This window comes from Rhodnius prolixus, unplaced genomic scaffold (genome assembly GCF_049639745.1).
Source record: "Rhodnius prolixus isolate KJV_2025 unplaced genomic scaffold, Rpr scaffold_8, whole genome shotgun sequence".
Taxonomy (NCBI): domain Eukaryota; kingdom Metazoa; phylum Arthropoda; class Insecta; order Hemiptera; family Reduviidae; genus Rhodnius; species Rhodnius prolixus.
The window spans coordinates 29,984,046-30,010,914 of record NW_027411593.1 but is presented as its reverse complement, the minus strand read 5'-3'; the positions used below and the strand labels follow the sequence as shown (position 1 = coordinate 30,010,914).

The window sequence follows — 26,869 nt, the reverse complement described above, 5'->3', positions numbered from 1 at the left end:
GATTGCCATTTTCTTGAAAATTGTTTTAAGAAGATTTGTCAGAGTAATAATACTTTTATGAATTGTATTTCCACATAATTCGCCATTAGATATCTAGCAGCCCATAGTAATGTAGTAAAGCGTTTCTTGTTTTTGAAAAGACGATCTTGTGGCCCACTTCTCATAACATTCTGCACATGCGTTGTGGTGGTCTGCATCATTTCCCTGACTCGTCGCAATGTGCAAAAAACAGGATTAATCTTATGCAGTTACTTGTTCATGTAGTGATGTTCAGTGCTCAATCTGAAACATAGTACGTCGCACTGCCTAGGCAACTTAGTTTTCCTATGTGAAAACCTTGGCTCTGTCAGTTTACTTTGGAGGAACACTATACCGCACACAATTTGGCATCGGAAATCCCCAGTAGGTATTTTCACATTTATTAAAAACATCATTGAAAATACTTTTGTGGTGTGGACAGAAATCTGCTTAAAGACTGCTTTTGCTATCTTGTCTGTAGACTCATTTCCCATAGTACCATAAAGAACAATTGTATGGCAACGGATGTATATCTCGTACTTGATAGATGTTTACCTTTCCGATATAACTGTCAGATGGATCCTTGCAGCATTTTACAGAATCATTGTACAAAAAGGCTGATTGATACTAGTGCGAGTAACTGCTTATAATTTTACAACAGTACTATTTTCTTCCTGAATGCAACCGAAGCTGCTCCTAGGACGAGTCCACTGGAATAATTTACCATCAAAGTTGGATGCTAGTACAGGAAAAATCTAGATTTCCTTTGCAGCGGTAAAAGAAAAAGTATCGGCACAAATCAGCACAAGAAATGATAATGCAAAACAAATTCTCTACTTTTTCATTACTGAATGTTTTTTTCCCTCTAAATTTACTTGAAGAGGAAGTTGAAATTTATAGTGTCAGACTTAATATTAAGGTAATTGATATGCATTAGTACCTGACTTATTACTGTTTTCAATATGAAAAATGTCAGAATGTTATTTTGTGTTGAATTGTTTCCACACAATGCTAGTGGTTGGCCTTGAAGCCCCTAGAGTGCACGGCAGGCTTCGTCCTCTTACATTAATAATTATTAAACGTACTACATTACTGGCCCTGAGGAACCATAACTCGTTGAGTATTCTATCCAACTAATAATAAATACATGCCGGCCATTATATCTGTATCTAATATTATATATATAAATATATATATTACAGGTTAATATTCTAAACAAATGAAAACGCATTCTGAATGTTACAAATGTGATAAATTAATTTATGTATCTTACTAATCCGCAGACAATCCCTAAGGGCTCGTATTGTCTGCTGTAATGATTACATCTTTCATGTATCTATACATTTTCGCACACATCCATTCGTCACAATTATAACAATAATAATAAACAGTAAGATTATTGTTTACTACACAATGAAATAGGATTAAATTCAATTTTACCACGTGACAATGAGCACTTTCCTTTGGGTGAACTGGTCTGTTTTGAAAATTTAATTAATTATTGCAACAATCTAGAATTTTCTAATGTTGGTAGTTACCTTTAGTTAATCTAAACACTAAACAGTAACTTAATTGCAACACAATTCTCATTTTATTGTCTTAAATATAATTGCGCCAAACTGCCATTAAAGGGCTGAGCTCAGCGTTTTCATCTCATAAATGGTTTAAATACCTTAGTAAACTTAATGAGCTGAGGAAACAAAATAATAATAAAAATAAAATAAGTTACCCTTCTAGGGCGGAGTATAGGGGAATTAGGAAGCGGACATCCAGGCAAGGTAGCACTGCATCCTTTTTTGAGTCCAACCTCTTCGGTGGAATCAACGTCAGGATCCTTAAGGAGAAGTCTCGGTCAACAGAGCAAATTTCTGGTGTGATTTTCCAAGAGTGAAGCAGTTAATATCTGCCTGGACAATTATAATCGGAAGAGATCTATATCATTGCCAACTTAGAGGGAATCTGAAGAAGCGGGACAATATTATTATAAATGTTTTATTAGAAAATAATGTGTTACATGTTTTTGTTTTCATGCATTTAGCGCCTTGATCAAATGATCGTCAGGAGAAAGAAGCGGGATATATAATGCGACCACCTGCAGATTGAATGAGAGACGGAGGAACCTCCAATACAGCTCTTACGAACTGCAAACCTGTAGTTCAGAGATGACTTCGATTTCAGGTTTGGAGCAGGTTGTACTTGCTCTACAACCCTCCCAGAATCTGAGCTTTCACAGAGGTCTTGAATTGGAGGGAATGATGTAGTGTGTCTATAAGAAAATAAGTATATAAAGTTTTCCTTGTCAACAAATACATTTATTATTATTTTTTTTGCTCTTCTTCCACAAAAATCATTTTAACGGTTGAGTTTATTGGCGCCCAGAGCCTTTTTCAGCACTCTGCAAGCCTCCAGACAATGTTCTTTCGTGAAAAGCAGTTCCTCACTGGACAGTAAGGTATAAGAGGCATCTTTAATAATAAAATTTGCAATAATTTCTTCACACCTGCTGGTAAAAGACAATAAAAACACTTCTTTCAAAATAAAAAGTATAAAAACTTGGCATTCACAAATACTGAACACAAACTAAAAATCTTATTTAAAAAAAAAGAAAGTTATTGACTCGTAAATAAATAAAATTAATGAAGGTAAAGTAATTTGCTGGTTGTAGAATTCTTTAATGAGATCTAAGTGGTCATGAATCTTTAAAGAAATGACAATTATGGAGTTTATCCATGGTATAAAGAATCTTAGATTTTATTCTTTCAGTATTATTAAAGTACAACAGCTCTCCTCTGACTTTAAACTAGCTGCTTTAGAAAGTTTCTAGGTCTGTAAATATAGCCGTTGTTAAGCTCTAGACGCTTATATAAAGTGCTTAACTATAGAAGATCATAGTTCATTTACAAACTAGTTTTGCCTTTATATTTTTACACAGTTCATTTCTTGAATTGACCCTTTATAGATAATTGTAACAATGATAACTTCACTGTGGTGCATATGTACATTGCTTATAAAAAAATTTAATACACTTCATACATACATAATGTTTTTGGATAAAAACTCAAACAAAATAAATATATCGGACTTGCCCTACTGCACTTGAATAGATTTTCTCTCAAGTATTTAATTGAATAATTTCATTAAAATATTAATCCTAGTACTGATAATGTTTATAAAATTCATTGGAACCTGGTGTGTAGTTATTCTTAAAACCATTTACAACGATTGATATTTCTTTAAACGAAAACAAATCATCAAAAAAGGGTGACCTACTCTTACAAATCATGGTACAGATGGTGGTGAAGTTTCTGTAAAAAGTTGTTTTACAAAGGCATCCCAGGTTTCTTATGAAATATGGATAGTGTTAAGTTATTTAGTTCAAGTTTCATAAATTATTTCTTTTTTCCGATACTCTAAACAACATTTACATTAAATATACTATTTAATAGTCCTTTGACATAATTAATTTTAGCCATATTCATCATTTACTTATAGATTTTTCTTTTAGTACGAAATTCGAACCAAGCAATTGTAGCAATTTATGTTAACATTGTTAATTAGTGGTTTTAATTCATTTGCTTTTCTTTAATCCCATATTTACATCCTTCTCGGTGGGAGTATATCTAATGATTTGGGGAATTTACATTTTTTTGTTTGTGTATTGTAATTTAGGGGTACTGTTTCAAATTGTATATGTACTAAAAAATCACCTCCTTCAAAAATCAAAAGGTAGTGAAGCTGCAACTTATTGGACAAATATAAAACATATATGTATAGTAAGTAATAAAGTCAGAAATGTTTATTTATTCAGAAAATATTTGATAAGAAAACTATCGCATCTTCACGTTGAGAAAACCTTATCAAATACATACCATACTACCTGTATGTTTTATACCTTTGCTTCCTTTACAGGTTACTCTGTGTACATTGTTCGGATTTTTCTCTTTGAAGAATAAAGAAAAAGAGGGCGAAAAAATCAGATAAATAACTGTAACAACGAAGATTGGATTAAATAAAAATTATTATTATTTATATAACAAAGGAAAGAATTAAAAGTTATTTTTTGATTACAGTCTACATGCTTCAATACAATATCCACAAAAAGTCTTTGTACTTCCATTATAAGTTTATTACAGCTTTTAATGTTCCATAATCATAATTATTAATTAGTTTTCTATACTCTATTGAGACAATACACCTTATGTTCCGCAAGTTTCATTATTATATTGATTAACGACACAATCTGCAGAAACTTAACTTTAATAAACTTGCTAACTTTACTTTATCAATACTTATTCTGAAAAGAGGGTAGCCTTAATAAAAGTCTAGTGATGTAAAGCAGGGATCCCATATTTTTACTTGTCGAGACTTTCGAGGAAGGGTTTCGCGGTTCTTCTCTTTACATTTCGTGACTCTTTAAATTTACAGTTTTACTCATCCTTAACAAAATTATGGTATGTATTGCAAATTTTTATTTATTGTGGGAACACAGTAGGATATATGAAATTTTAATTATAAGATTAATGAAATATTTGTTTTTCGATTATGTTTTGGTTAATAAAACTTAACATGTATCGATCTTCAACCTTTCCTATACTAAACATGGTGAACACAGAACCAACTTAGCCTCCCAATTACGGTCAATCTCTTTGAAGTGCAAAGTCTCTAATTTCCAATGAACCCGTAAATTTAAGAGGCATTGATGTATGAATTTATTTGAACAACAAATACCATTGCCGATTTTGTTCCGCCTTACGAAAATGTAAGGGAGCCTTTCCAAGTATTTTTTGAGATTCCTATTGTCCACATCATTATATTCGCACATCTCCTGTGACCTAAGAACAATGATAAGTATTGTATCCCGACATCCATATTAAGAGCTTGCAAGAGTAGAAAAGAGAATTTTAATTAAATATGAAATAATTACAGTAGTAGAAACAGGGTAAGTGATTTACAGAGGAGTCTTGTCTACTAACAGAGGAACCTTGAAGCATTGTTACTGGTCTCTCCAGACCAGAGGAAATGATTCGCATCAAGAGAACAGTACTACTGGTATAGCATTAAACGTCTGGGACACTAAATCATTGTTGGAAAAGCGTACTAAGTAGCATAATAAGTGCTTTTGTTACTTGGCACAGACTCTAGGGAAATATTTTCGTTATCACAATAGTTTTACTTCATCTAAGGGAAAATCATATACAATGTGGGAGGCGATTTTTCAATCTTGCCGCAGACGCTGCTCTGTGCTTGTCTCTAGCAGAACTTTTTCTTAATGACTAACATTCATCACTGACATCAGCAGAGCATAAAAAATTTTCTCTTGCTTTTCTCTCTCGTCAATCTAATCAACTAAATCAGGCCTCTCATCTGGAACCCCGTTTTTCGTAAGTTCTAACGTCTCAGTAAAATGGTCAACGCGATTTCCTTAGCGGTTGATAAGAAAATATTGCGCGCAGAAAGATATAGTTATGATTAATTCCTTTCACATTCTTATTTGTAATAGAGATTACTTTTTCACAAAACATTTTGGGTAGAATATAAAGTAAGGTAAATGAATGCCCATTTTTTCAGGAGGGCTTTACGTCCAACTACCGGTTAGGTGTCGTGGATGCATGCGGATAGGTAACAATAATCTACAATATTAACTATTAGATAAAATCTAAATTTTTTATATACAGTGTGTTCACTTACTTATTATCCACATTGTGCAGCTAAAATAACCTTTAAAAAACCGTCGTCCCGAGAATTGTTTTCTCCAAACTCGATTTAGCATCACATTACTCTTGTACAACACAAAACGACATGCAAAGTTTTACTCAAAAATCCATGAGTGGAGCTGCCGGTAAGATTTAGGGTTAGTGCAACTTGATAGTGTCACGGAATACTAGATTTCCCTATAGTACGTTCATAAATAAATATTTACATTATTAACAAGAGGAGCCCATGGGTAGCTTTTATTTTAAATATTTTGTTTTTGTAAATCAGTCAACGAATTGTCCTAAACTAATCATTAAACTCTATAAAATCTACGTTATCGATAGAGAGGGTTATAAAAACTATAACTGTCCCAATGAACGTATAAGTCTACTGAGCGAGTATGAGAAACAAAAGAGATCGTAAAGTTGAGAATATCACAGCACACTGGTAAAAGCCACTTTTGTAAATAGAGTACTTTGGAAACTGTTTTATAATTTTATTACTCAATTCGACAGACCGACTCATGTTTTCGTAATAAACACAGTTTGAAATGACTTTTTTTTTGTGGACTTTAAATTAGATATTCGGCGTCAAGTATATTTCTTTAAAAAAAATCTATAAAACTAGACAGAATGTTAATGATATTTCGGTGGTGCCATTTTCAGAACTAAAATAAAAGGAAAAACCATTCAGTAATGTGGTATTTTTACTTAAGGGATTTTGATCGTTTAATGACAGACGGATTTTCGGGTGGAAATGTTGAAGTGACAGAAAAATGCCCAGCTTCCTACAATATTTTGGTTTCGAAATGTTTTTAAAACACTCAAAGTAACATTTTGTAAAAACAAATTTTTCTAAATCATGGGATTTAACCAGTGAAGACCCGATTTTGAAACTTTGGCATGATCATTTTCATTCCATTTTTTTCCACGTTCCAATTTTACATTTGCAAATTGGTTGTAAGAAAAAGCAAAAACGAGAGATATTTTTTTTTGTTTTTACTCGCACCTGATAGTGATTGTTCAGCAACAAAAGGCCAATAAATTGTTTTTCCTTTTCCTCTTCCTAACAATCGTTATATAAAACGATGCACACTATAGACACGAAAGCTTAACATCAGAATTTCCAATAAAAATTACCGTTCCTTCTTCTAGAACTTGTTGATTTACTGCAGACTCTATACAGACTCTTGCTATCTCTGTAATTGCATGTGTACATCACAATTGACACAAAAATTGCAACAATCGACAGTAACAAGCAAGGAAAACAGTACATAAAGATTTTCTCCTTTATCTATCCCAAATCTATTTCTTTCCCCAAAAAAATGAATTAATCGTTTTATTATAATTTTATCAATTTTGAATGATATATTATGGGTTCACATTAAATTTATAGATGCTATTTAAATCAAATACAAATCAAAATTATTAAATTATCGAATAAAATAGCGTCTACAATTATCCATAGGGTAAATATTCCAGATCATTAAGTGGTTTCTCAAATAAATACCTACAAATATTTCAGATACACATAGAATTAAAAACAAATCATTAAATGGTATAAAGAATATGTTTATTGAAATTTATAACTGCAGGTGCGTGCAGAATGCCTGCACTAGTAACTGGTTCAATAACAAATGAGGTGTGGCTCTCCAATAAATCAACTATTGACCTAAACCGTCAAGTAAATTATGGGGCCAGCGTAGTCTCAGTTGACGGTTGAGGTTGTCTGGAAGATGAATGCTGGTCAATGAGGGGATTGAGATATGCGGAATGGTGAGAGTGAAACTTCTCTCGCGCGGTAAAGACTTGAATGAAGGGTACTTTTACATCAGAGTGAATGGGGTTCTGTTGGAAATATAATATGGAGTATTTGTAAAAAGTATAAATTTAAAACTAGAAATATTAAAAAGAATACTCTTTTTTTCTCATAAAGCACTCCTATTGAGTTTAACTGAAGGTTCTAAAGAAGAATAATATTTATTGTATTATTTGAAAGTCTCTCAACAGCATGGTTAAACTTTATTTGTTTCTCTGATAGTTTTGGTTTTCGACCGTTGTTAATTGATGATTTTGGGTGAAGAGAGGTGCAGTCAATCAACAAATTCAAACACAAATTTTGTTTCATCTCACCAACGTTTCGGTAAATCCATTTCCATCTTCAGGGTAGTGTAAATTTGTGGGGTTTAACTTTAAGCTACATCATCATAACTGTTGTGTCAACACAACTTTTAGATTTACCGATGAAACAAAATTTGTGTTTGAATTTATTGATTGACCGCACCTCAATACTCTCAAAATCATTTATTTGTTTCTCCCAAGCATGTCTACCTTAAAAATCCAGATTTACTCTCTGGAGGTAAAGTGAATATTTTTCTTTTTTATTTTGGCTCAGTAGGTCAGGTATCAACCTGTTGTATCCCAGCTCTCAGAAATTTCATATTATGATTTAAGTAAATGTTATCATCTTGTAATTTATAATCGCTATTTATTTCCAAAGTTATACACTTAAAATTGATTGATCCATCATTATTAGTTTATCCTAAATTGTTCATAAGTTTAACATGAAAAAACAAAAATATATGCCGGCAAAAACGTTTTAAGTGAGCAACAGAAGAGCCAAAAACTTTTTGAAAGGAAGGCGCTTGTTAATAATTTCCCTAAACCTGCGTAAAGTCTATTTATTCCTGCTAAAAAGTAAAGCTGCAAAAGATTTTAATTAATGCAAAACATAAAGAAAGAGCGTCTTGGTAATTTGAATTTCATTAGGAGAGCAAGATGATTGCTTAAATAGAATCAAACTTTGTTTTTGTTGTTGTTCGATTGTTTTTTAAAAAATAATCCATAACTTACTTGTATTCTTAAGTGGATTTACAAGTATCCTATATTAGAGAGAATTTATCTTTATGGATTCTCCATAAATTCTTTTACAATAGCAACAAATTTATTTAAATAATTATGCCAAATGTGCAAATAAGAGGTGACTTAGCACCCAAAATGTCGCCTAGTCCTCATTAAAGCTGTATTTGTCTCTTCAGAAATGGGCCTAATTCCAAAATCTGAGCATCTAAATTATGTTTACTTAAATTATTTTTATTAGTTATAATTATTAGTATTTGTGTATTAGTTTTTTATTAATGGAATTATGTTAAGTGTAAACCTTCTTTTCTTTTTTTCGTTGTTAATCTTGCTATTTATAATTTATAACTGTGAAATTTATTGAATTGGTTTATTTTTTTGGAATTAATAAAGGCTATTTTTATTTTATTTATTTTAAGAGTGTTAGGCACCCACCTGATGATAAGACCTAATTGGGTACTCCATGAAAAGTCAGAAATACTTCATTCTGTATATTGATCAAGTTCAAAATTCACTAGAAGTTTATAATATTATTAATTTTATTTAAAGAATTTATGTACAATATACAAACTAGAAGAACTTTTCTTAAAACGATACAGTCCTAGTTTTAGGTTTAAAATGGACTTTTTTATTATTTCTTTTGGCTTAGTAGCTCTCTACCACTTCTTTCTTCTTCTTTAAAGAAAAATGAGATCTTTTCGGTTGGCTCTAGAGATCTCATCATTCTCTCATTTCCAACACCACTTTGGCAAAATAAATGCATCATCCGCTTCCAATATATATGATGCGTTATCTCCTAACCTGAAATATTTTGTTTTGGATGGGAAGCAATTTTTATAGCCTACCTTCCATATTTCCCTTTCTCCTTAAATTAACTTAATTAGTTAAGTTATTATGGTTCGATTTTAAATTATGAAATTATTGTACACAGAACTTTTTTATATATAAATGTGTTTGAACAAGAAATTGAACTGTACCTCATTGTAAATACTTTAGATTATTATACATATGTAACATATATAACGGTTCTAGCTCAAACGTCTGAAACCAAAGTTTGGAACTCAAATATCTTTTAAATTAAAAAATTAAAGCTGATAATTTTCTACATTCATGAATAACGTTGACATGATTTGTGGTGATGACATTAGAAGTCTTCATCTCTATCATTGTAGAACTTGACTGGCGGCTCTGTTGGGTTTGATCCAAACCAAATCTTTCACAATGGGATGAAAAAATACTGCCAATTTCAGTCATATTTTGATTTTTTTTATTATACCAAACTTTCGACCCAGGTATTAGGTCATCTTCAGGGCTAATTGACAATGTAATATTTTACATCATTAAAGGGTTGGTGTGTCTTCTGTCTTGTCTGCTCATAGAATGAGTGTCCTATTGAAATAATGAATCTGTCACCAAAAATAATGAACAGTAATTACAAATCTTTTACTATTTTACAAAAAAACTTACTGCAATTGTTGACTGGAGCCATAAAAGAATAGTGTTTCTTTAATTTTGCACGCGCCACTGATGTCCTAATATTCTTAATATGGAACATTTAAGAAAATTTATTTTTTTTAGCCCCACCCAATTACTCCTTTATCTATTTAGTATCAGCCAAACATTCAATTTACTCATTAGTTATTTTGGAAAAGTTTATGCAAAATAATCCGTTAAGCTAAGATTTTTGTACACAACTTTATAATATCTTAAGTACCTGGACCAGATTTAGGACTGAATTAGCTTGGATTCTGATGGGTTTTTAACGATTTAACATTCTATTATCAAACGGTACTTTGTAGTTCTACTTTTCTATGTTGTGTATTTCCACGTTTTATATACCAAAAGTTATGAACTAATTTACGTATAAAATTATTATTCCAGCTCCGTACACAATGGTTATTCAGCGAGTGGGTAATTGATTAAGAATGTTTTCATTGGAAAAGATAATGTGGTTCTATTCGGCTATTTTTAAGTTCCATATCCAGAAATTCTTTCTTTAAATGTACTTTATTATTTTATTTAATTCTCTACTTACCGGATTGTTATTTGGCCTTATTAACAAACAAGGCCAAAAAGTGTTTAGAAAGAAGTTACTGTGGGATCCAGATTGATTGATTAATTTATTATTTTGTGGCTATTGTTGAACAAAATCAGCGAAACTTCATTTACATAGATCAATTTATTGATTTGCATTAGCAAGAGACCTTGGGCCTTTTGGAGCTGAGTCCAATTTTTTATTCTGTTTTCTGAAGTTGCCAAAACTTATTGCAGGCTTTGCCTGCAAAATGAGAGTATTTGTAGAAACAATAAAGTTCATTTGTACAATGTCATATTTTTGGATAACTGGGTTTGGACTTGAGTGAGTTGATTGATTTCTTACACTTGTACGTTAAATTGTCAATGCTTTAAATCAGGAGATTTATTTTACATTATTTTTTATCATTTCTATCGTAGATGTATTCTTTAGATTTATCCTAACTTTTTATTGTAATTATTAGTGTAAATGTTGGACATTAAACTATTAAACTGTAATTCTATCTTTATTATACTTAGCCCTTTAACTTTACTAAGTAAATCTAAAGTAACCGCTCATATCCCTTAATTATTAGCTACCTCTATTCTAGCTTGAGGTTGTTATCAACTTCGTGTATCCTATCTACCACTACCTCAGAAAGTCAATTATTTATGTTTACATTGATTATTAATGTTTAATTTCAAATGCAATGGGTTATAATTTCATTGGAATAAAATTGGTTATTGGAAATTTGTTTTTAGGTCCCTTTCTATTTAATATTATTGAAATTTCATGCAATTTGGTTGCGTAAAACCTGATAAAGAATTAATGAACATTCTAATATAATATATTGGTGCTTAAATAACATTAATGTTATTATGTAAGGGTGTTTTATTTCTTTGTTCTTATTAAATAAAAAACTGGCAAATTATTTCACCGAAGAGTTAATGAAATTGAACATTATTCTAAAAATTATTTTGAAGTAATTCTTTCAAGTGTTTACCTATAAGCTACTTGTGAATTTGATAAAGAAAATTGAATTTTAGAGGACATTTTCGTGAAATTGAATTGCCCTTTTTGTCAGAAAGGCTTTTATTGTGGCATCTTCTCACACCTCTTTCGATTTTCACAGACAGGTTTTTATCAGTGTACTATGCAATTTGATATAATTTGATAAGTTACCTTTTACCTCAAAATCACAAAAGATAACTATTTTATGAACCACCATTCTTTCAACTACAGGTAATGTAATATATAATAACAGAAGAATTTTCTGCACTTTGGTAGAAATGTAAGTTGTGTTTCAGAAATAACGACTTTTCTTTCATACAAAGAAGCTGAACTTGCAGTCGTTGCCCTACGCACAGAATGAAAAACAGGCGAGAGAGTGTTATCCTGGCAAAAGAGTAAGAAGACGCTCAAGAAAAAAAGGGATGAATTGTCCGATAAATTAAGCGAGAAATCTGATAAACTGAAGGTGACTAACTGGACTTCCTTGGCTCGAGACCTGACTGTAACGTTTAGGATTGTTGGGGATATCCTCTCTGATCTCTAGCGCTGGCTTAAGAGAAAAACTAAGATTACGGTGATTTCTTCAAACATTCTAATTTTATTATTTCTTTTGTTGAATTTAGAATCTTCAAAATACTTCAACTGACACTTAGATGTGAATTAGCTGGCTTTTATGTTGTGCTTTAAGCAGCTTATTGACCAACGCTGTTTAGAGGGTAGCGATTACTGATTTATGTAGAAAAAATTGGCAAAGTTCTTGGATTATTGCGAGATCGCTCGCTAGAAATTGGTGAGTTGCAGGCACTTTCGTGTTGACCAGTATAGCAATTTTAAAGTTAATTAACGAAGGATTGGTAGAGTTATTTGTTGAAGCAAATTATGATGGAATTTTCTACTATTTTAGGAAACGTCAAACTCAAAACTTTTCTTACTAAAAGTAACAATAAAAATTGTTGAGATAATATGCCTACCATAAAAAGATTCGAAGTATTATTTTATTCAGTTAGTGCGTAATTTCACGGAATTTTCTTTCTTCAATTAGTGTGTCCATTAGAAAATTAAATGGACAATAACATATTTACACTCATTTAGATGTTCAAACAACATACAAATACAAAATCTGGAAATGCGATATTTTTTAAAGGCACTTTTTTTGAATGAAGGTGGTGAACAAATCATTGGTTTAACGTTTTTCCTCCTCTTGCAATCGCAATTTTTAATGATCTCATTAGTTTGTAATTATAGTGGTTTACTTTTAATTATTTTACTCTTTTAATAATTTTACAATTATTATCTGTTTCCAGCGCTTTATTGCTTGGTGCACATCAATGCACAAAAGCTATTAGAACATTTTATGAAGTGTTGTGTGAAGGGTATAAAATAAGATTAGATGAAATACAAAGAAATGGGAAGCAAGATGAGAGGGTGATGTAAGGTTGTTAGATAAGTATGGTCTGCAAAATATTGACTGTTCTTTACAGGGCAGCTATCTCTGTCACTGTCAGAAAATCTACCATTAAGTGCAGCATACCCCATTAAATTCTGAACACAGAAATTTCTTGGTTTGCTTTTTTTTTGCCAAAGATGGAGAGTTACTATTTTTTTTATTTTTTATTTTTTGGTAAGAGCGAACAGTATATTCCAGAAATTTTACACCTTAAAATAACAAAATTATTGTTAAAACACGAATTAAAAACATCCTTACTTTTATGAGTGTCGAGAGAGATATTAGAAGTGAAAAAAAAACCAGCTCCTGGGAGTGATTACTGGAAGAATTTAAAGCGGATCTTCCCTTATAAGCGATAAGTCTAGATTAGCTTGATATCCCCGAGAGTAAGGGTAAAGGATAATAATCCATCCCGTCCTATCAAACCACCTGGTAGCTACATCTACAGAATGGCCGTCAACTAACTTGAGATTAGACCTTGGACGCTGCTACCTTGGAAGCAACATGCAATATAACCTGAGAAAATCTAATTCCCAAATAGTTAAATGCTTTCACAACTTCTACCTCCTCCAACTTGATAAAATAATTTCTTCATATTTTTTTTTTTTTGGACAACTCTTAGAGAATGGTACTTTTTCGTTTCATTTACTTCTAAAATAAGATGTCTGGTATGAACCAATTATATGGCTATTTTTTAATTTAAGGCGCATCAACATCTGAGGTAGTTGGCGTCCGGAGCTTTTTTCAGCGCACTGCCGGTCTCTGAACACTAGTCTCTCTTTACTGACAACACTGTCCATCACCGAACAGTGAGCTGTTAGGAACCTCCGAAGAGAGAAAATCAAAAAGCCAACAGCTGGATTCGAACCTGGGATCTCAGCATTGGAATCCAGTATTCGCTAACCTATCAGCTAATCCCTTCCCTATGACTTCCTATAGCTGCATATAAATGTACATGATAAAATCATTTAGACACAATTTATGAGAAAATTAGCTAAAACCCACAAAACTTATTCTCGAAATGGAACTTCCTTCAACCGATTTACTTCAAGTTCAGAATTTTACTTAAATTTGATTCCTATTATTGCTAATATAATTCTATTCCTATTAATTGAGCTAATTACACTTGAATTATTCTTCAGAGAAACGCTTAACCTACCTCTTCCTAGTGAAATTTTTCATGTAAAATTTATAGAACTATATCTTTAGGTAATGAGTATTCGAGGTTACAAGATAAAAAAATTGGAGAAGTTTTATGAAAAATTTCAAAACTAAACTCGTTTCTGCAATGTGACTTCTGGTTAGTTGATTTATCTGAATCGACTCTGGTAGGTTTATAAAATAAACCAGTGTGAGAATTGAATGTGAAAACAAATGTGAGAGTTGGGTTTCTATTCCACCTTGAATATAAAACATATCAACCTATGCAATGTTAACTGCTGAGCGTAGATGAACTGATAGCTGGAAGCTACGCTACTTCATTATCATATCTGTAGACAGATTAGTTCAGATGGCTTCACTCACCAATCTGAAGATAAAATTGGTAAATTGAAAGACAGTCCAAAACTCAAAATAAATAAAAAAATTATTTTTCTGTTTCGTAAAAACATCGTTTCCATTCATCTACTTAAAGAGTTCAACATTTTGATTCAAATAAAACAAATTTAAGCAGTAAATCTAATGGATTAATGTATTTTTTAGTTTTGTTCGTATATCTGGGGTGAAATTTGTTACGTTTTTCCTTGGACATTATATTAATTTCTTAAAACTACTGAATCGTAGAATAAAGATTTGAAACGCATTCAAATAGCTCTAAAAAGTGTTCAACGTATACGCTTGAAACTTTTGAATAAGATCAAAGTAGACATTGTTTTCAAATAAAAATATGGAAAGTACATATTTTTCAAAGGATTCTTTTCCCAACCAATGTTTTTATAGCAAATATTCATGATTAGATTGTGTAGAATTTCTCTTTTAGAATTTATTTCCATATAGATATCAAGTTGACTGTTTCAAATCAGCAACCTTCAAAGGTAGAAATATTTCTATATAAAACTTTTTTTATGTCCATTTCAAAAAAAGAATACACTACCAATGAAAAACTACAAAAAAATCAGATCTTTTTTTTGCAATTGTAAATAATCTTGTTCCGATGCAACAAGAGGAATAACTCAACACTTCATAGCTTCTTTAATCCACTCTGGGTATATACAGAAATAGTTCCTTAAAGAAATAAACAATACTTGACGTAAAGATATTCTTTGTTTAAATATGTTTAACAATCTAATAAAATAAACAAAAAATGAAACAGAGATGGTGAAGAAGAGAATTCTAAAGGCGAATATACCAAAAACTAGATAAATAGTTTTTTTTCTTATCTGAAATGCTCCTCAAAGTTCATAAGAAGCACATTTTTTCCCTTCTAAGTTACGCAAAAACTAATTTTTAAACGTTGAATAGTTATTCATATCAATCCATAGCGCCCATTATTTAAGAGATTTGTTGCAAGATACCAAAATATTAAAAAAATAAATAAAATAAAACTGGATATAATAATAAAACAACTCATTTTTATATATAAATAAATTATTATCATTTCTACCAAATATTTACTCCAGTTAAAATGTATTATTTATTTCTAATTCTGGTTAATCTGCAAGCTACTGTTTGTGGGTATTCGAGTAAGTTAGAGTGTGTATGAGAGAGATTAAAAGAGAGGAAATTCCTGTCCGTTGGATGGCCTTTTAATTTAAATGAACAAATTTAATATTAATTACCGTGGGATTAGTCTGCTGGACCAAGAGTTCCTAAAACGAATGACTTCAAAATAATGTAACAATGAATAATTATAGGCGATTCAGTATTTTTTAAAAAAGGAAACTCCTAGTCTAGAGGATATTCATTTAGAATTAGTAGCAGATTTACAAAAAAAAAAAAAAAAAAATAGACAAACAGAGAATGAAATACTTAGTTCTTTGTTTTATTTTTGTTACAACTTTGATGCTTTTAGACCCTTTACAGTGAATCCATATTTTGGAGACACTATCAGTTACTCGTATGTACATAAGTTACAAACTCAAATGAATTTGGAGATTTGGCAGCAAAATTATTATTGGACATATTGTAATTTTTGCTGAATTCAAAAATAAAATTATAACTTATGACAAGTTATTGTGGAATAGGTTAAAACTAAATAATTAAAAAGCATTTTTTTCCCCCTGTGCTAAAATAAGAGCGAACATTTTAGATTTGGGTGAATGTACTCTGAACATCCAAATTGTTGTGCTTGAATTATTTAGTGCCAACTTTGATACTGGAATGGTTAAAAAAAAACTTTTGTATCAAAATCAAAATATAATAAATAATAATTAATAATGTTTTTTACTTACAGACTCAATTGAAGTAAACAGAAGTAACTTACCTAAAAACAAAAAAATAATAATATTAATGTTTTTGAAACATCATTTAAATGTAATATAAAGCGAAATATTACCTGAATTTTTATTCACAATATTTCTTATATTTTAATTTCAACAACATTATTTGGGAGGGGTACCCGAATAGTACATCAAAAACACAAATAAAGGATACTGGAAAGTGCATCAAGTAGCGTACCTATTTCAGACAAACCTCTATTCTGATTGTTACATATAAAGTGTTCTTCAATTTTATTTATGAGCGAAAATAAGACAAAAAAAAAGTAATCACTTTGGTTAAAAGACGTTAGAAGAGGACCAACTCGTCATTCTACGTTATAACTTCTTAAAGTTGACAGAAGGGCTAAGCTGGTGTTACCACTCAGTAACAATTTGTCTCTTCCACTGTGCTTTATGTATGCTTCATGCTCGGTAAGTTTCTCACATCTCAGCCATTATTTTGTTCTTTTTATTTTACTAAGTCAGAAAGATATTGCGAATATTCTGTCATTTTTTCCCCATTACAAATAAAATGTACATACAAGATAAGCGGAAAAAACGCTGTTGGTTTTTAGCAATTTGTTATTTCTTACTAACAATATTTCAAGCAGTACTGATAAAATAAGCCTATGAATAGAGATATTATTATATTATTGATCTATCATATTGATCTATTATATTATTATATACTTTGATCTATCAAAGTAAAAACAAACAACTGTCACCTCAAAAAAAAAACAAATCTTATTTATTAAAAAAAAAAAAAAAATTATTAAGAACATTTCTTAAGAAGTATTAATTTAGAAATCTTTAAATTAATTTATCGTATGGATTTGAGTACAAGTCCTTCAGTAAAAATGCTCATCAAACTTCCGAATAATTTCAGGAACGATCAAAACGATAAAAAGAAATACTTCAATTTTTTTTTGTTTTCAGAATGTTTAGTCAATGATACAAGATATAATGGCTCACATATCACCCCTCTAGAAAGCATCCAAACTTTTTTGCATATCCGCAATGTAAACTATGATTCTTTATTGCATGCAAATTGCTATCTATCTATCTTTCTTTTTCCTCCAACTTTTTATACCCAATTATTATTCAGTTTTGCTTTTAATTCAGTATAGTATTTATCTATAACTTTCTCATCTTTGTACCTTTGTTTTTCGTTCTCTATAACAGAACTAGTTTTCTAACTAATAGTTGTTTCTTTCTCTAAATAGCTACAAAAGATTGTGTTTCATTTTTAAATAATGTAATTCTTTTCAATTAATTCCTTGTCGTGAAAGTAGGATCAATCTAATCTTTCCCATACTCTGTAGCGAAAAAATACATTTTTTTATATTATTGTGAAATGACAAAAAAACTGGCGAACTGAGCTTGTTAGAATTTCCAGGTAAGACACATGTCAATATGTCGTACAAGAGATATTTCCTATCATCTCTATTTGAACGGAACAGATAGTAAGGTCTTTAGAAGCAAATGTAGAAGAACTTGCGATTTATTTCTACACAGATTTCTGGTATTATAATTGGGTTCATTATTCATTACTTAATACCTGTTTTTTTTTAAAGTCATCCTAGTTTTACTCTACAAATATTTAATCGTTGTTACCGTAACAATTTAAATAATTTTGATCTAACTCACTTGAAAGTTTAAAAGTGTAACAACAAATGAGAATCTAATATAATTGTTATAATTGTACATTTTGGTTGCATAATTGCTTCCTTTGATTTTTTATTTCAAGTTTCCACCCGTAGTCAAGACATGTTGACTCCATTAAAATGATAATAATTATTGGTTCCTTGAAAGGCGTTAGAACACTACATTAATAGGTGATATTTTTGTATAGATTCTGTAAACCGTAAGAAACGGATAAAAATAGATTAAAACACTTATATAAAAACAATCCTAACAGCAAGACAAACTAAAGTGTCCCTGCAATTATTAACAATTAAAAATCAAACAAAACAAAATTAATGGGAAAGCTTCACTGTAGTTGGAAATGCTGTAGTTAAATAAGGCGAAGGGAACAATTAAAATCTGCATGAAATATGGATATCCACTTGATGAAACTAAATCCTTAAGCACCTCATTCACCCGCATCCACTCTTCATTTTGATAAAATTTAATACCCATCCTGCCATTGTCGTCTGCTAGCTTGGGTTGTTCATTGACAAGAGACAAACTTGAAAGCCAATCACAAGAATTGAATTGAACAGACGCTACTATTAATTAGAGCTACCATTATTAAAATACTAGCTGACAAAAGATACAGACCCTTGCTAAGAGATAAATGGCTCATGCACACTTCTAGTTAAAAGTTTATCTTGATGTACCACATTGTATTATGATCTTCAGCAGATATTCTAACCTCCAAAGATTATAAACTATACTTCGCACAATAGTTACTTTGCTGATTCCGATTTAACTATTCACAGAGGCTTTAAAATTCCTTTCGAAAATCCAGTTAACAAATTTCTGTAATAGAAAATCCATCTATTGCTGTAATCCACTTAGGTTTGTGTAAAGGAAGTTAAAAAAGTAATCCTTTTGCAAAGAAATATTTCGTGTCCAAACATAATTAGTAATATAACTACGAAGTTCTGAAGAATCATTTAACGAAGAATAATTCTCTACTCTTATTAAGTTGGTACTTAAGAGCTAAAACTCTGACGGAGAATGAAAATTCGAAATTGATGGAATTAAAGAAAGCGAGTAAGCTACGTAGGATAAATCTAAATCAATTCTTAAAATGTGATTGGGATAATTTGGCTAGCCACTTAAGACGTTTCCTTCAAACCACATGAAGAGGTTGCTTCGTCACCCACCATAATCCAGCGATAAAATCCCTTAAGAGGATATTGAGCACCTCAATAGTACACCATCGATTTAGCAAATGTATTCTTAATGAAGCGGATATAAGTAAATACTGCTTTATTAAATTTATTCTCTATCCCAAGTCTTTTTTTTATTTTTATTTTTGAAATCTTTTACTAATTTAATAAATAAAAAGTAGATTTTAACTGCTCTTCCTTCGCCACGATTTTAAATATAAACTGAAATGTCTTTTTTTTTTTTTTTAGGAAATAGTATTTTAAATATAATTGGATCCAGTTATCCTGTACAAATTTAAAATTTTATGTTTTTGATCTATCAGTGACATCTGTGGTCAGTTCACATATGTTCAAACTGTAATTTCCAATCTGACAATTCGAGAAAAATTGGTTTCTCATCTTTGAGCAACAATATCTGGAAGGCGCCCTTGATTTTTTATTGATGGCCTATTACTTCATATTCGTTATTCAATATACTCTAAATTTCTCTTCACATTCCTTCTCGTGACTTTTAAATATTGACAGTAAAGGTGATCAAATCGATCTTTAACTTTGCTTTGTTTTAACAATCTCTTCATACTATTATATTATTATTATTTCCTTTTATCCAGAGACTTGTTAAGCATTTTTATTTTATAGGAGGTCTGAAGAATCACGTTTAACATAATAAAATGAATTATGAATAAAAAAAGGCTTTAATCTTTTAGAAGAAAGGTTAAAACGTTTTGGCTCCTTAAAAGCATGGTTCCCTCCCTAACTAACAGAGCAATGAGGCTGAAAGAGTTTGCTAATCAGTTTCTTTCTTTTAAGGATCTTTTAGGGAAAATTTGAATATTTTGGCCACCTCTCCGTATGTTAACTTTAGACAGAAAGTTTATCAACTCCAGGAATTTCTCCATACACTCAAGTACAAGCATTCGAGTAATGGTCTTGCTGTGAACTGGTTGTTCAGCTCCGAAGAGAACTTAAAAAAGAATCCGTTTGGTCTGCAATGTATAAAGTTTTTTCCGGTTCAGGCTTGACGAATACCATAAACGTTGCAGTAGTCAGCCATACATCATAAGCAGGATCTCTCTGTGTGGCAGAGAGACGGAAACCCCCAGCCCTTTGCTAAGAAAGAGTACAATAACTGTAGCTCAGTATGCTTCAGGATACCTGGCACTTTCACTATTAGAGGAAAATGTGATACGAAGCAGAGGATCTTATGAGTTTTGTTCAATTAATTAACAGTGATGGTGCTATCCAGATTGCAGAAGCGTAACCTGGAATCTCGAAACAAACCATAATTGATCCGACCATCGTATGTAAAATTATGATTCCGAATAGGTATGGACAAAAAGAAAGTGATGTGCGGCAAATGCCTAGGCTTTCTCCTGAAGAAACTAGGAAAGAAGTTCAGGTACAGTAAGTATTAAGTATGCTTAGTATAATTGTTCAAATTCCCAAGTAAACCTGAAAATTCTTCGGCGTTATGGGCGCAGACAAAAGCCTTCTCACGTTACTTGTAGAAGCAATAAAATCTGTAGACGATAAATAACTTGAGGGAGAAATATTCTTTCTTTAGATTGTTTTCAAGTTAAGCATAGCATTAAATTTATAAATATAATTTGGTATTTTGAGGAGTAATGTGTATAAATAATTAATTCTTTTGCATCTAACGGTTATCGTATCACAAATTAGCATTCCATGTGCATAACAGAATCCCATAGACAGTTCATTCTTCACAGTTATGTTTATATTTGTCTTGTAATTTCAGCTTTTATTGTAAATGGATTTAAGATCCAATTGTTTGGATTGTAAGAGGGGAGTTGTTAATCTTCAGAAAGGTAAACTGATGTATTGTTAGCTTGAATTACTCTGAAGTTTAACATTAAATGACAATCGTACAAAAATAATTTCAATTCAGTAAGTTTTCAATTCCGTGAAGATTGCGTATAATAGAATAGTCTCTTTAACTTTTAAGTAAAAGTTAGTATCTTCAGAGGAACGGTAAAAGTAAGAGAAAGAGGAGGCAATGAGCGTTCGAAGAAGAGGAGATATTTCAGAGGATTGAATCCTCACAGAGATGGTATTAAAGAAATAACCGAATACACTGGGTCCACCAAAAAAAACTTATTTTAACTTAAGAAGGGAAAAAGGAGCGAAAATTGAAAGAAAGTACAAGATAAGAGTGAAGGCTAATGAAAGCAAATAATTGCCTTAAATTATTCAGTAAATTGTTATGGAAAAGAAAAAAGAGGAAACTGTCCTAAAATAATGGTTGCTTTTTAATAAAATCGCAAACAATTATATAATAGATAAATATAAAATGAACAAATTGAAGAGAGACAAGCCCAAATCCATCTATTAGATTAGATCAATAGTGTTAATGTGTCAGTTTATGTATTTATTTCAGCAACGTAACCTTTTACATTAATATGGTAATTGTGAGAGTGAATTAAGATGAGGCTGAGTTTACCATTGACATGCTGAACCAAGAAATCAACTATCTTCGCAGGCAATGAATGCATTTTTTTTAAAAAAAGAATATTTCAGTTGTAGTTAGCTAAAATTTTGGTGCTGTAAATCTTAGATTGAAATTTATAAAGAAAATAATAGTATTTCATATATTCTTAGCAGTTTTCTTACTAGATAATACGTCAAAATAGCAGCTTTACGTCGTACAATATCCATTCAGGTTTTGGAATTCATTAGCTATGCTATTTTAACACAAACACCCAGAAGGTCAATCTCAGTCCACAGGTTAAATTACAGGAGCATTAGGCACCACACTCTTCCTCTATTATTATTGTTGCCGAAAATGGATCTATTATTATTATGCAAACCGGCAGCCATAATGCGTGATGAGTTACTTAAGACGTTAAACCACGCTTAGGGAAAATATTCAATTACTTTACTCTCACTTTATTAGGTAAGAGAAAGTACAGCGAAAAGGGTTTAACCTTCAATTTTAAATTTCTACCAGAACTATTAGTTTTTGTGTCACCCCAAAACCAAAAAAAGTCGTTTTAATAAATTGGTCTAGTTATGGTCAACATAATTTAAAAAACCACAAAGGGAAAAACACCGAATTGGATTGCAATTCGACCAGTTTTCTACTTTTCCCGTACTTGTTACGCTTTTATGGCCAGGCCTAAAATAAACATAAAGGGTAGCCTTAATTTGGGAAATGAAAGGTAAAATGCAAGGGAAAAACACCGAATTGACTCCACTTCGTCCACATTTCTACTTTTTCTGTTTTTCTCACCCGTTTTTAAGGCCAGAGCTAAAATAAACATAAAGGGTAGCCTTCATTTGAAAAATGAAAGGTAAAATACAAGGGAAAAACACCGAATTGGCACCCAGTTAGGCTAGATTTCTACTTTTCTGTCTTTGTCATCTGCTTTAATGACCAGAGCTAAAATAAACATAAAGGGTAGCCTTCATTTGAAAAATGAACGGTAAAGTAAAAGGGAAAAACACCGAATTAGCATCTAGTTCGTCTAAATTTCTAGTTTTTCTTCCTTTGCCACCAGCCCAATTTTAAGGCCTTACCCGTTATGAGTTTTTGGAAATGTTTGGAAATTCGTTTTCTTTGTCAGTACACTAAGAGAACCATAGTGAATAGAACCTAATCAGAACAAGTTGACTGCTGCTTAAAAATGGAGAGCAATAACTTTTATTTGAATAATTGTTCTTTGAAACTTAATAAGTTTGAACCCCGAATATTGTAGTCAGAGAAAGTAGTGTGAGTTTTCACACTACATTTATTAATGGTTTTGAATTTTTTTTTGCAACCTGCCGGAAATATAGTGGTAAATTAATATTTAATTCAACAGAGCTTGAAATGTGGGAAGTTTTAAGATGCTTTAGTGGTATTTAATAATACAACAGTCTAAACTCCAAACGGTTTTGCTTGCTGTTTTTAGAGGTTTATTAATTGCTTGAATATATTTTACGCTGTATAATTTTGTTTTTTGAATGAACTTCGTTATTATTATTATGATAGCATAGATAACCGTAGAGGCGGCTGTTGTCTAAACAAAAAATAAAATAAAAATGTGGGGGTGAAGACTTTAAAAGGGAAATAAGTTCATTGAGACAACATTATTAAAGTTTCTTTTCAACACTCTCTTACTCAAAAAATAAAAACCATTTGTCTTCCTATTTCAAGATGAGGTCTCTTTTTATAGAAAACATTACTAAAAGTTCTATATCAAATTTTTGGGTGTCCCGAAAACTAATCCTAACCTGTTCAACAAATACATACTTTTTTAAAAATATAAGTGTCTTCATTAGCTTTTAAATAATAATAATAAACAATAATAGTATTTATAACCCAAACTTATGCCCAGAAAAGCCAGAAGCAACCCAAATGGACATAACCCTCTTTTAATCGATATTTTGGAATGAACTAAATAAATATCACTACTTAGTAGTAAATATCAGATTAAAATTTGAAATACTGCGCAGACAAGTTAATTATTAAACAAAAACCATTTGGTACCCAGCGAGAGAAAGTAATGGAAAAAATAAATCCAAGTAGAGGGAATTTGAATACCTTTTTAACACAGAAAGGGAGTTATAGGTACTTTAGGTACTTAAAGCAAGCCCCAGAGATGTAGGTTCTTAAATCGTGAAAGAAATAATTGTTTTAATAATATTGTACCTCCCACTATAACATTATTGTCAGTTCTTTTCCAGAATGTGCGCAGGCCTCTTCTCGTGCGAGTCTATCCCTGTGGCTTGAGTTATGCTCTGTATTCAATAGTCTTGATTTAGTGAAGATAAATCAACAGTACACGGCAATTTTGAAAGCATCTGAGCTGACAGCTTTCTAAAATATCTCCAAAGTCCATATTTTCTGATGTAAATATTTTAATAAAAATTATGAACGAGGAAAAGATGAATGTGAAACCTATTAATTCAGAAATTCGGTTAAAAACACAAATGTTCAGTGCTGTGAAATTAAAAATCAAGCAGTAACAATGACATGTCATACACAGGCACATTCATTCACCTACTTCAAGGTTTACTGGAGAACTAACATGAACGGATATTTTTTAATTTAAAAGCTCGCATTGTTTTTTTTTTAATGGAAAATCATTACCAATGATTTCAGTTCGTGAAGACAATTGTAGGGGTAAACTCTGCAGTTTGTACATTCTTTTTCTACTTAACACTAACTGGCTTCAGTATGAGGTGAATTCTAGCTCCTATCTTCCCCCTTTTAATCCATTTTCATGCAAAAAACTTCAATTTAATATGTTTATTGTAATCACTAAAGATGGCTAGTAGAATTGTAAGAAAACAGCTCATCATTTAAAGTAAACTCAATGCCAGAAATATAAGTTTTCTTCTCCAGTTCAACAATTAAAAATTAATTATTTTTAACTATATAATTTTAGAAAACTAGATTTGGTAAGTATACATTCATTTATAATGTTAAAAAAAAGTTTTTTAAGTATCATAGATTGACGACTAAAAATTACCACATTTCTTCTTCATTTCTACATCCATAAAAAAGCAAATTATGTCTGATAGGTGGAGTAAAGGAAACCTGGCGCATTAATAGTTTAGCATTAATAGGCATTTTGTGAACCACATTAGTTATGTTGTGATTTTCACCCTTAATAGAAAATTTGGCAACATGTTTGCCCGCCAATCTAAATTGAACGAGGAGTTGAATCATTCTGGAATTCTTCAATATATAATGAGGCCTCTTTGAAAACAAGATGATATCATAATATTTACTAAAAGAAGACAAAAAGAACAAAATCTCCTTTTTTGCTGTTATAGCTTTTAAAATGTACTTAATGGCGTCCTTCGTAAATTCCCAAGAAGATATTAATGTAATGTCCTGCTTAACTTTACGTTTTCTGCTTTCAGGTAATGAAACTACATATATATTGTAAACATGTAATTTATCTTAACTAGAAACAAAGAAGAATTTTTGTATGTATATCATCTCTAGCAATTCGAGAAATTAAGAATAACTGTACTAAAAAAGACCAAATTGTAAAATGAACGCAGTAAGTTAATACTGTAGAATAAAAGAGTAATGTAGTTGAATTAATTTGGAAGAACGATGAAGATTTGCGATCTAATACCTTCTAATACCATCATCACCCTAGGGACAGTTATATTGCAATACCTTCTACAGATGATACATCCTTCTTGTGAAACCTACAGCCTGAGAGGATTACTGATTTTCTATCATACGTACCTCTATATTTTTTACTTTTTATTTAAGAAATATTATCTATACCATAAAGTTTAATAAATTATTCATATTTTTTTGAAGAAGACCAGAATTGGAATTTGTCTTAAAACGATTTATACAAAGAAACCAAAAATTAGTTTTAAAAAACCACATGGAAAACATGATGAAACAGATGGTGAAATAAGTGAAACATCTTGGACCAAGTCACCGGCTTTTTATTTGACAAAAAAGCCACCTTTTATTCTCTATGTACATTACATCTTTCTTATATTATCTTTATATAATTATTTATTATTTATCTTCATTATAAAGGTACAACTATTACAAATAGAGTTGCGATGGTCACTCTACTGAGAAATTAAGATAAAGTAGCAGATCAAGTTTTTAAAATTTCAGTCACGTACTAATTGCATCGACTGATATTTTAAATTATGACAACCAAAAACCAGAGGTCGCCCACCTGCGGCCCGCGATGAATAATTTTATGGTCCGCGAAATTCATTCTAATTTTTCAAAATTTGTTTTATCTACAAATGGAATTGATTGACTTACAATGTATTAATTAACTTAAACTCATTTTTGAAACATTAGAATAAAAAAAAATTCTAATTTAAGAAATCACACCCAAAAAGTTGTGAGTAAATTTGGTCCAACTTACACGTGCGAATCGTTTTATCTGAAAGTGGAATGTCCCAAACATAAAGTTACACTGTAAACTTTCCAAAAATATGTACTCGTTTACCTCTGAAATTGTGCAGAATTCCAACTTTTTATCTCAATTTTTTAAGGAGTTATAGAGTAATAAATTTAAGGAATTTTAGCATTCCTTCTAATTTCGAATCGCTGTACCCCCTTTATATAGGTGTAATCTTTGGCGTAAAAAGTTGTGAGTGAATTTGGATCAACTCACACCTGCGAACCGTTTTTTACGAAAATGAAATTTACCTAACATTAATCACACTTTAACTTATCGGATGAAAACCTAAAACATTAATTGCGTTGTGTAAATACGCGCATTGCGATTTAATCAATAGATTAGTGAAATTGTTATGAAACAAACATCTCACTACTTACATTAATTGATCATCTTATGTCATTATATTATCTATTTTTATACGTTTTCATCTAGCCTCTGAGAACAAGAGATTTAATTGAATCTAGCAAAAAAAAAGAATTGAATCATAAAAAAAAAGGCAGAATTGCATATAAAATACAATCTGGCCTTATTACATACAAAATTACAGTTTTCTAAATCGTGTTGCAATTTATTTAAATATAACTGGTTAGCTCTAGAAATGTAGAGCAAATAAGGTCTACCGAGTTTACTTCTTGTATGTACTCTGCTGTATCTAAATAAGATGTTTGCTTAACA

General features: G+C 30.9%; 1 protein-coding gene and 2 long non-coding RNA genes across 5 annotated transcripts in view; 1 reads left to right on the top strand and 2 right to left on the bottom strand.

Moving 5' to 3' along the window:
- GABA-B-R3 (gamma-aminobutyric acid type B receptor subunit 3) overlaps positions 1-26,869 on the bottom strand; it is a 146,642-nt gene that overhangs the window by 35,099 nt on the left and 84,674 nt on the right. Inside the window, exon 2 of one of the 3 annotated variants that reach the window (XM_074122259.1) lies at positions 16,432-16,463. The exons of the other annotated variants lie outside the window; for them this stretch is intronic. Coding sequence (XP_073978360.1) covers positions 16,432-16,463 — 32 coding nt within the window. The remainder of the gene's footprint in view (positions 1-16,431; positions 16,464-26,869) is intronic. 3 annotated transcript variants of the gene reach the window in all.
- On the top strand, positions 211-2,851 carry LOC141451123 (uncharacterized). The gene is made up of 2 exons (XR_012456543.1): positions 211-937; positions 1,756-2,851. It is a non-coding gene; the product is annotated as an uncharacterized lncRNA (long non-coding RNA).
- LOC141451124 (uncharacterized) lies at positions 2,382-6,287 on the bottom strand. Its single transcript, XR_012456544.1, has 3 exons — positions 5,707-6,287; positions 3,911-4,850; positions 2,382-2,518 (listed from the first exon to the last, which is right to left on the bottom strand). It is a non-coding gene; the product is annotated as an uncharacterized lncRNA (long non-coding RNA).